This window comes from Ursus arctos, unplaced genomic scaffold, assembly GCF_023065955.2.
Source record: "Ursus arctos isolate Adak ecotype North America unplaced genomic scaffold, UrsArc2.0 scaffold_22, whole genome shotgun sequence".
Taxonomy (NCBI): Eukaryota; Metazoa; Chordata; class Mammalia; order Carnivora; family Ursidae; genus Ursus; species Ursus arctos.
In genome coordinates, this window is record NW_026622897.1 from 15580996 (window position 1) to 15592190 (window position 11195).

At 51.1% G+C, this 11195-nt stretch overlaps 1 protein-coding gene across 1 annotated transcript in view; it reads left to right on the plus strand.

Annotated features, from left to right (window-relative positions):
- Window positions 1-11195, plus strand: part of POU2F3 (POU class 2 homeobox 3) — a 68167-nt gene that overhangs the window by 55279 nt on the left and 1693 nt on the right. The window contains exons 7-11 of the mRNA XM_026505555.4: window positions 180-321; window positions 1958-2094; window positions 3787-3948; window positions 9393-9459; window positions 10563-10695. Coding sequence (XP_026361340.4) covers window positions 180-321; window positions 1958-2094; window positions 3787-3948; window positions 9393-9459; window positions 10563-10695 — 641 coding nt within the window. The remainder of the gene's footprint in view (window positions 1-179; window positions 322-1957; window positions 2095-3786; window positions 3949-9392; window positions 9460-10562; window positions 10696-11195) is intronic.

The following is an 11195-nucleotide window of genomic DNA, read 5'->3' on the forward strand; positions in this document are numbered from 1 at the left end:
AGTCCGGGGAGGGAAATGAACCAAATTCCCCCCTTTGAGAGGGAAAACACCTGGAAAGGAGCCAAGGTGACGGGCGGGTGCTTGGAGGTTCTCCGCGTGCGTGACGGGCGCTAGGATGGGGGACAAAGAAGAGAAGGAGCCTGTCTCTTCAGCTCCTCCCTCTCGATCCCCACGTGCAGGGAGACGTGGGGCTGGCGATGGGAAAGCTATACGGCAACGACTTCAGCCAGACCACCATCTCGCGATTCGAGGCCCTCAATCTGAGCTTCAAGAACATGTGCAAGCTCAAGCCGCTGCTGGAGAAGTGGCTGCACGACGCAGGTAGGCGGGGGACCCAGGGGCGGAGGGTGCCCTAGACGGTTCTGCAGGGAATGGGCTAGTGACTGCTGTGGGGGGGCTTGAGGCAGTCGCTGTGGAAGACCCCCTCTCCTCCTGCGTCTGGAACCATCTGAGAAATAAGACACGGGAGACAGGCAAATGGAGATGAGATGTTGGCTTCATTCCTGAGAAGGCCCTTTGGAGGACACGGCGTTAGGTCTGCGGCCGTGAAGACTTGGCCCCGTTCTTTTCTCCACCAGAGACCCACCTGGTCTAGACCTTAGGGCAGCTCCCCAGAGCGAACACACTTACCCACCTTGCTCTCTGGACTGGGTCTAGGTTGGGAAGATAGGGAAGTGGGTCCTCTAGGTTCTCGTGGGGGAGGGGGGAGGCCGTAGACACAACACACGCCCTTTATCCGGCTAATCTTGAGTAGGTCTTCAGAGGACAGGGAGTTACCGTGAGCTAGACTAATGGGGAGAGCTTACAGCAGGAGTGGGGTTGGCAGGATTCGGTCCGCAGGGTCCCTGGGAGGCATTCCAGGACGTCAAGGGTGTAAGCCAAGGGCAAAGTGTTTGGATGGGAGAGTTTAGTGTCAGGGAGCAGTGTGGGACAGGGGTTCCCATGGCACTATCCATACCCTGGGCCAGAGCGTTCTCTGTTGTAGGAGGCTGTCCTACGCACTATAGGTACTTAGCATCTTTGGTCTCTACCCACTAGACGCCAGCAGCACCTGTCTCCCACTGAGACAGGCAAAAATGTCTCCCGAGACTGCCGATGTCCCCTGGGGGTGGGGGTGGTACAAAATGGCCCCTGACTGAGAACCAGTGGTGTGAGCAGAGAGAGAAGGAACACAGCCTGTGGCGGGCAGGGCTCTAGTCAGTAGATACACGTGGACGAATGGTTTCTGTGGAGAGGAAGGAAAGGGGGAATAGGCAGCCAAGGGGGTTACCCCCTCAGAAGTCCCTCCATTTGGAACATGGGGAGGGGCAAGGAAGCTTCTCCCAACATGTTGTCCCTTAGGCAGCTCTTCCCAGGGCACCGAAGTGAGACAGATAACCAGAGGGGCTGAGGATTTTGGGGAAGAGATCTTATAGGTCATTTCTCGTGCGACCCCCTCCCTGACGCCTGAATCCTTCCTGAGGGGTATCCGTGCCCATCGGTCCTACAGCCTCGGCTCCAGCACTTAAACACTGGAAAGAAAGTGACTTCAACACCGACATACTGCCGAGTGCCATTGCTTTTAGCTCAAAACACCATTTGCCATTTTACTCAATATGCACATCCAGGCATCCTTGGGGAAAAGACAGACTCGCGAGCGTACCTCGTGGGAGCTCTGCCCGCACCCACTCACACCTACCCATGCCGCCGAGGGCCGAGTGTCCCTGAACCATGACCGCAAACACTGGAGGCACTGGCGTGGGAGTCCCGGAGGACCTTTGCCCAGAGCCATGAGGAGGAGCAGGACGCTGGGCCTGTTCCGGTCCCCCTGCTGGGGGCGGGGGGGGGGTTGATCCTGAAAGAGCCACTGCAGAGCTCACGGGGAAGCCGTGTTGGACCTCAAGGCCGTGGACGCGGAGCCCGCCCCGGCCAGTGCATCCTCTTCTCTGAGCTTCCTTTGCCTTCCACCCCCCGACAGAAACGTCGCCGTCAGACCCCTCGATGAACACCCCCAGCTCTTTCCCCACCCTCAGTGAAGTGTTCGGTAGGAAGAGGAAGAAGCGGACCAGCATCGAGACCAATATCCGCCTGACGCTGGAGAAGAGATTTCAAGATGTGAGCAGCTCCTCCGGTGGGAGCGGGTGGGCTGCTGGCCACAGCTGGCTGAGCGGACGCACCCAGGCCCCCTGCGCACCACACCTGCCCTGGGAAAGGGTCAGCCAGCAAGCACACACACCCTGTGCAGGCCCCCATGTGCGCCAATGAGAGGGACCGCCAGGAACTTCTTCCCCCACTGACCCTTCTTGCCCTGACAGTTTGACGGCCCATTGTCCCTCTCACTGGGAGACTCAAGGAAAGGGGTGTAGGGTCCCAGAAGAGGGTGGATCTCTGTATCCAGCTGAGGTGAAGGGAACAAAGCCAGAGCACTGTATGTACATTCTTTTTTTAAAGTATAGTTGATGTATCGTTGACATATATTATTATATCAGTCTCAGGTGTATGACAGGGATTTGACAGTTTTATACGTTACAAAGTGCTCATCGTGATAAGTGTAGTTACCATCTGAAATTCTTTACTTGCGATGCATTGATTTATATATTTTTAAAAGTACACATGTAGTAAACGCTCATTGTAAACAATTAGGAAAACCCAAGTAGAAAGAAAAAAATCAACCATCAAATGGCATCTACAAGTCTTTCCTTCTACTTCTTTCTTCCACATGTATTTGAATGCTTGTGATCATAGTGTACATATGTTTGTTTGAACTTGTAGCAAAAGCCTATTCCCGAGCCAGTATGTGGAAGCTAGTTATACCAGCTACATGCCCCGTGGGAGCTGGGGAAGGGACGAGGGGAAAACAGCTGTGTCGAAACAGCTTCCAATCGGGATCCCTTAGGTACCAGCCTCTAGAGCCTCGATCCACACCACACAGGCCCCTAGAGGATGTGCCCTTAGCCTCATTTAACGTGGTGGGCCCGAGGCCTCCAAGACTGCTGCCCATTCTGGCAAACCCGCCAGGGCATCTGGCTCAAGGATTTGATGGCCGCTTCCTGCTGGCAGGATGACAAGAGCTGGCTTTTCCTGCTGATTAGGTTTCTTGGAGCAGCATGAACAAGGGAGGGGGATGTAAGAAGGAGGGAAGGGGGCTGAGATCAAAGACTGTGTGGAGGGAGAGGTTGGAACAAGAGGATGCTTGCTCTCTATATATTATATTATATTATATTATATTATATTATATTTATTATATTTATTATATTTATTATATTTATTATATTATATTTATATCTCCACAGTCTCGATAGATCCACATGCTTTGGCTTTATCTTTTCCTATTTTGAGGTAGGACAGGAAGTAATAACACAAGAAAGGGATATCAGGTCACGAAGGGAACATGGGTTTCGGGATTCTGCCTGCCCCACACAACTCAGCAGTGGACCCCTCCTTTCAGAACTTCTGAAGGAAGAAGTGAGAGAAGAGAACCACATTTATGGATCCTCTATTCTGTGGCAGGCCCTGTGCTGGGCAGTTTACACACATTTTCTCATTTTAGCCTCACAACAGTCCTCTATAGTAGACATTAATATTCTCACTTCATAGATGGAAGGCTGAGGCTCAGAGAGGTTAAGAAAGCTTTCTAAGGATGCACAGTAACTGGTAAAGCCCGTATTCCATCCTCGGTCTGATTCTAAAGCTTTTGATCCATCTCTGGTTCAATCTTGTTTCCTTGGAACATCTGGTCCCCACCCCTGACTCTTGACCCTGTTCCCTTTTCCTCCTGACCACATTCTATCCCTTTGGTCCCTGTAGAACCCCAAACCCAGCTCAGAGGAGATCTCCATGATTGCAGAGCAGCTGTCCATGGAGAAGGAGGTGGTAAGAGTCTGGTTCTGCAACCGACGTCAGAAGGAGAAGAGAATCAACTGCCCTGTGGCCACACCCATCAAATCACCCATCTACAACTCCCGCCTGGTGAGTGGCTGGGAGCCAAGCTGCCACTAAGCGCTGGGGGGAGGGATAGGAATGGTGCCTGGAGACTCTTTGGTCTTCTCCATCCTGGGGAAGAAGGCATTCGGGAGTTGCGAGGGACATGCCATAAATAAATAAGCAAAAAGATGCCATATATAAAATCTACATAATATAAAGGAGAATAAAGAAGGGTAAGGGGATTGAAAGGAACGGTGGGGAAGTGCTTTTTAATAGAGAGGTCAGAGAGGACCTCCCTGGTCAGGTGACATTTGAGTGGAGCCCAAAGTGTTGAAAAGGAAAGAACTATCTAGAACAAAGAGTGTTCTAGGCAGAGGCACCAGCAAGTAAAAAGACCCCGCGTGCTTGAGGAAGAGAAGGAAGCCAGTGTAGCTGGGGCAGGGTGAGGAAGGAGGAGAGAATAGGAGGGAAAGTCAGAGGAGTAACACAGAGCAGACCACCCAAGCTCATGGAGGTCACTGAAAGGACCCTGGCTTTGAGTTTGCATGAAATAAGCCACTGGAAAGCTGTGAGTAGAGAAGTGTGAGGTGGCTGAGGTGGGCTGCCGTGTGGAGAACAATTTAGAAGCAGGACATGGGTGAAGGAGAACTACAATAACCAGCCTGAGTGTAGAGATAGCTTAGGTTAGGACGGGAGCCATGGGGGTGACAAGAAGTGGTTAGATTCTGAATACACTTCAACCATGGAGCCAGCAAGATGTGCTGACAGCTCAGATATGGAGCATGAGAAATGAGGCCAACGTGACTTCAAGGGTTTTGGGTGGAGCAACTGGTTGGAGGTCTTGCCACTTTTTTTTTTAAGATGATGAAGAATGCCAGAGGTGCAGGTATGAGGGAAAAGACTAAGAATTTGGAGTTGGTCAGATTAAGCTGGACATGCATCTAAGCATCCAAGAGGAAGTGTCAAGTAGACAGTTGTATCTATGATTCCGGAGGTCAGGGGCGAGGTCAGGGCAGGGAATAATTTGCAGTTCAGGCAGACTTGGAAGTTTGTGGAGTAGGAAGTATCTTCTCCATCCAGGGAGAGACGGTGCCTGGAGGGTAGAGGTGGGAAGGTTCTTCTTCATCCTTGGGGATGATATGGTTGGAAGGTTAAGGGAACTGAGGACAATGGCATTGTCCTCAAATCCTCCAGCACTCAAGGATGGGTGAAATTCAGCCTTGTCTGGGGTGAAACATGCCTGTCTCATAAAAACAACAACATTGTTCATTCTTTCACCAAACATTCCTTGACCATCTACCATATATTGATGTTTGTTCAGAGCTCTGGGGAGACACAAATAAATAACATCTCTCCCCTGTCCCAGAGGATCTCACCGCCTAACAGAGGAGACAGACAAATAAACAAATGATAAACAACATGATAATTTCTCGAGGAGAGCTTAGCCGTTGCAGCTAACGAGGCGTTGCAAGGTGGTGGTTAGAGAAGGCTTCCCCCAGGAGATAATTAATACCTGAGCTGATTCTAAAAGGACAAGGAGTGAAGACGCAAATAAGTGTGGGGTGGAGTTCTCATGGGGGCACGTATGAGAACAGTAGGATGGAGCAGGGAGAATGAATATATGACACGTTCCCAGAACTCTAGGTGGTTCCTTGCGGAGGGATGTTGAAAGACGAGGCTGGACAGACCAGCAAGGGCCAGACCGAGGCGACTATGCGCAATGCTAAGGAACTTGAAGCCTCAGAGGAGTCACTGAAGGAGTCCTGAAGGAGCAGGCCATTGGCACCATCAGATTTGCCTTTTCGAATGATCACTCTGACTATAGTACAAAGGGTGGTTTGAGAGACGCAAGACCGGTTGTAGGGAAACCAACTAGGATGGGTGTGCAGTTATCCAGGAGAGAAGTAATGAGAGCCGACGCAAAGCTAGTGGTTAAGAATGAGGGGATGAGACTCAAGAGACAATTAGAAGGTAGAATTATTAGGTCTTGGGTAACGAATCGGAAATCAGGTGAGGGCAAGGAGAACAATGAAGGAAAGGGAATCCTCTGGGCTGACTCTCGGCACTCAGGTTGGGCTGATGGGGCAGGTGGTACGCCATGGCGGAGCAAGCAAACACAAGGGCAAGAGCTGATTTGGGAGTAGGAAAAAGTGACAATTCCTGTTCTTTACATCCTTATGATGTACAGTGAAGCCTGCAGGACACCCAAGTGGGAATGTCCTCGGAAACCTGGAATTATGGGTCCAGAGGTCAAGAGAGAAGGCCAAGATAGAGACATGGGTCAGGGAGTCATAAACATAAGGTGGTGGCTGAAATCCTGGGGGAGGAGGAGCTCAGTTATGGAGTTTACACAGAGGAGCCAAGAGAAAAGTCTAGATCTTAACCCTAGGGAGCACCAGCATTCGAGGGACGGGTAAAGGTAGGGGATCAAGGGAGGACAGTAAAAAGGAGGAGCCTTCAGAGGCAGAAGAGGAGCCAGTGAAGACGTGAGGAGCCCTGCAGGAGTGCTCTGGGAGCCCAGAACACAGACCAAAGACACTCCAATCAGAATGGAGTCTGGGAGGGCTTGACCCCCTGATTTGTTTGCAGAACAAATTAGAAGTTAGCGAGAACAGCATACCAGGCAGGGGGAACCATCTGCGAGAAGGCACAGAATTATAAAACAACATGTGATAAAACAATCACAAGCATTTCCATCTGGCTGAAGTGAAGGCTTGGAGTCTAAGAGAGGTGGATGAGGGCTGGGTTATGATGGGCCACAGAGACTCAATTACCCTGCAAGCTCCAGGGAACCATTGCAAATTTGAAGTTGGAGGCAACATGATATTCATTCACGGTTCCTTTCTTAAATATTTACTGAGTTACCCATCAAATGTTTGGCACTGGGACATGGGGGTGTACGGGACGCTTAGGATCCCTGCTTTCAGTCCAGCAGGGAAAGCAGACATTGAATAAATGCTCTCTAGGTTGAAATCTCCAGAGGAGATACAGGAGGATTTAGAGGACCTAACCTAGGGCGGGGTGTCGGGGCTTCTCCGAGGAACGATGCTCAAACTGACAGCTGAAGCCTAAGTAGACAGTAATGGCAGTGGGGGTGCCCAGGAAGGAGAGTGTAGGGAAGAACATTCCAGGCAGAGAAAAGAGTGTACACGAAGGCCCTGAGGCTGGGCAGGGTGGAAAGAGGAAGCATAGCAGGCTGGAATGGGCTGGAACCCGGGGAGGGTGATGAGGAGGCTGGAGTGTTGGGCGGGGGCGAGGTTCTGTCGGGCGTGTTCAGGAAATGGAGCCGTGCCAGAAGAGCGTTGGCATCTTTAAACATGGGGCTTTGGGAGGTAGGTTCCTGCTTTGGTTCAACCCCAGCCCAGGACACCCACATGGAGAAAAGCAGTGGGAAGCAGAGAGGAGCCGGGAAGGAGCCTGATTCACTCTCATTGTTCAGGCAACACGTATTTACCAGCACCTGCAAAGTTCAGGCACGGCAGTAGACCCCGTAGGAGAACTCCACAGGCATCATCCTGCCCTTGGGAAGCCGACAGCCTAGTTAGGGAGAAAGATGTTAAATAAGTAATGACATTCATGCTCATGATGTTATGAAGGAAGCAGAGAGAGAAGATGTTCTGACTCCATCTTCTCCTCAGGTCTCATTGGGACAGTCTCCTTGGGATGGGGACATAATTTTTTCTTTTTTTTTTTTTTTAAGATTTTATTTATTTATTTGAGAGAGAGAGCGAGAGTGAGAGAAAGAGCACGAGGTGGGAGGCGGGGAGAGGCAGAGTCCCGGACGAGCAGGGAGCCTGATGTGGGACTCGATCCCAGGACCCTGGGATTATGACCTGAGCCGAAGGCAGACACCTGATTGACTGAGCCACCCAGGCACCCCTAGGACATAGTTTCTTCTGCTCTGCTATGAAATGATCTCCAGGACATACAGTTAAGCCAAAAAAAAAAAAAAAAAAAAAAAAAAGAACACGAAATGGCACAAGCCACTATGAGCAGAATGCTACCGTTTATATAAACAATTAAAAAGGGGTAACCATATATACCAAGATATAGAAATATCTGCTTGCATATGCATAGCCTGCCTCCAGAAGGAAACAGAAGAAGCTGGTCACAGTGACTACATATATTATTTATTTTAAAACAACAACAAATTTCTTGGGTGTGCCAGTAGGGAGGGGAGGAGGAGAAGAGGGAGAGAGATGGTTGATAACATCTCCTACCACGCGGCCCCACACCTGCCTCCACCCTTCGTGGGCCCCCTGCCTACTGAGGAGGCTCATTGTAAACGGGCAGGTAACCGAAGACAGCAGAAATGCAGCTTTATTAATTGGGAAATGAGTACATGCTGCATCCTGTTGGGATGGGATGATCCAAACCAGGGAGGGGAGGAACATCAAATCCCAGCTCCCCGAGCAGAACTTCCTTCCAATGCCCTTTGAAAACACTGATCGGAGCTTGCCCCATTGGCGTGAGGATAAAGGGGAGGCGAGGTATGCAGACTTCAGCTCAAATGAAGAGGCGAACAGTCCAGAGACAGTTGATGGCTTCCTTCAGGGAGGAAGAGAACCAAACATTTAACAAGCCTGGCACTCTTTGCCAGGCATTGAGTTGGAAGCTTTATGGATGTTATCTTATTAAATCTTAATTAAAAGGAAATATAAGGGAGGTATTACCTCTGTCTCATGGATGAGAAAACCAGATCTCAGTGGGGTTAGGTCACTTGTCCAAAGTCACATGGAGCCTTATGGTGGAGCCAGGTTCTCACCCCCAGATCTGTTGGGCTCCCGGGTCCATTCTCTCTATTACATCTTGTTCTAGGTTGTGCTACGGTGGTAATCTGAAGGGGGAGAGTCCTGAAGGGTTTAAACTAAAACCTCTTAAGTCCCTTCCCAATCTCAGAGCTGATGATGCTGTGAGGTCTCCAGGGCCAAATGAAAAGCTTCAGAGTCCAAAGTTCAGCGCCTCCCGTTTTTTTCTGGGGAGTCAAGGGTCCTCTCCTACATCAGGCTGGGAAGCCTGGAACAGGGTTGTCAGAGCCGGGCTCTGCTGCCCTGAGCAAAGGGATCTTTTATTTAAAAAAAAAAAAAAAAAAAAAAAAAAAGAACAGGGGACTGGCAAACAGATAGCCAACCGACAGTGTCTGCCCCAGCAGGAGCCAAGAGGCGACCCTCGTCACCCCAGCACCCAGCACGGCCACTTAGTGTGGTGGTGCTGAAGAGCCTTGCCAGGGTCCACAGCAGGGAGGGCAGAGCCTGGTGTCGGCAGCAGGCAGCCGCTGCGGGAGCAGGCCAGAGCTGGAGCCGATGCTTCACGTGGCCCATTGGCCTTCTTGCGGAAGTGGGGGACGGAGTGTAGGTTTGGAATGAGGCAGTCATCAAGGAAGCTGAGCCCTGCTGTCTGCACTCTGGGGGCCCAGCACCCTGAGAGAAGCACTCAAGATTGGAGAAGGAAGCAGACACAGACATTTACAAGCTTCTGTTGCCTTTCAGGTCTCTCCCTCTGGATCTCTGGGCCCCCTCTCTGTCCCTCCTGTCCACAGCACCATGCCTGGAACAGGTGAGCTTTGCCATGGGGTTTCGGAATAACTCCAGAAGTCCTTTCAACTGGCGGATGGCAGAGGTGAACGGTAACTGCTTAAGTCAGCATTCCTTAAATGTCTTTCGGAGGTACTGAAAATCTGTGCTAGGAGAAGAAGGGTTCCGCCATAGAGTACGTTTGGGAAATGCTGAAGAAGCCAAGTTGAAAGCAAGTGTTTGCTTTCTGTCTTAGTTGCCACACTTCTCAGCCCCAGAGTGCATTTAACATCCCTGAAGGCAGGGTTTTCCAAACCAGTTTCCTACACAACTCTATTTTTCAAAAAGTACTTAGAGCCTTTCAAAGAACCAAGAGGGTGACCATCTGTCTGGATATGCCCAGGGCAGTCCCAGTGTCTGTCTTTTGTCCTACATAATGATCGACAGCACTGCTTCCCCCTCCTCCAAGTAGCTTGGCTTGCTTGGCATTAAGGTATCTGTCACCTCACTCATGGAACACTGTTTGGGGAATCCAAAAATGAGAATCCAAATCTGTCATTTTAGATAAGACAAAAATGCATTTCAGGGAAGTGAAACAAGGTGCCACAGGCCAGAGTTACTTAGTGAATGACCAGGGACTGAGACTTGGGTCTCCCCTCTCCCGGCTGTGCTCTTTCTAGAAGACCGTGTATCTTTTTTTGTGGAGATGGGCACACCAGAAAGGCTGTGCTCTCAGATTCTCTTTCCCTCCCCTATTCACTGTTCCCTCTCTGTCTCCTCCTCTCCTCCTTTCCGAGAGTTCTTGTTCTTTGGCCCCTCCCGTCTCTTGGTCTGGGGCTGCATATGCCCAGCCCAGGGTGTGTCCTGGAGTAGGATGATTTTGGCATCTGTCCTTTTGCATTTGGCAAGTCTTGGACCGGCAGAACCAGCTATGCCACACTCCAGGGCCCTCGCTGAGAAGAGCATTTATGATGAGAGCCCCTCTGGGGCCAGGTGTTGATGCTAACGTGGCAGGAGGTGGGCAGGTGGGTGGGAGGCAGGGAGGAGTGGGAGTTCTCTGGGGAGACATGTCTGAGGGCCATGTCAGGAGGTCCTAGGACCCAGCAGCATTATTTTCCCCTTGTTTTTGCCTCTCTTCATCCTCAGTAACGTCATCCTGTTCCCCTGGGAACAACAGCAGGCCTTCGTCTCCCGGCTCAGGACTCCACGCCAACAGCCCCACTGCATCTCAAAATAACTCCAAAGCAGCAGTGAGCTCCTCCAGTTTTAACTCTTCAGGGTAAGGTGGAGGAGAGAGTACCACGACATTCCAGTAGGGTCAAGGGACGTGCAAGGAGTTGGGTCCATACCTCTGGAAAGAAAGCTTGTCACGGGGCTGGAAAGGGGAGTGGGGTGGCAGGAGTGGGGGGACAGAGTGGACAGCCAGGCTGGACCATATCCCTAGGGAGTGGGCTTTAAAGAGAAGCTTCGGCCAGTGAGCAGTCCTGGCAAGGAGCTGATGTCAACAAAGCCAAAATTTCCATCCCCACTGGGAGGGTGGAAATTTCCAAACACTCCTGTTAGAAAGGGCCGGGTCCTTCAGTGGGCTTAGGAGTGCTCCACTTCACGCCAGGAACCCCGTTCTCGGGGTGTTCTGATGTAAGCCGCAGCTGCCAGTGTGGCTGACAGAACGAGAGACGGAAGGATTGCTGCTCCCTATCCCACCTGTGACGCAGTGAGGGCAGCGGCCTCCAGGGCCCAAGAGTCTGCTCTAAAAACTATTCTCAGAGCAGGTGCTTT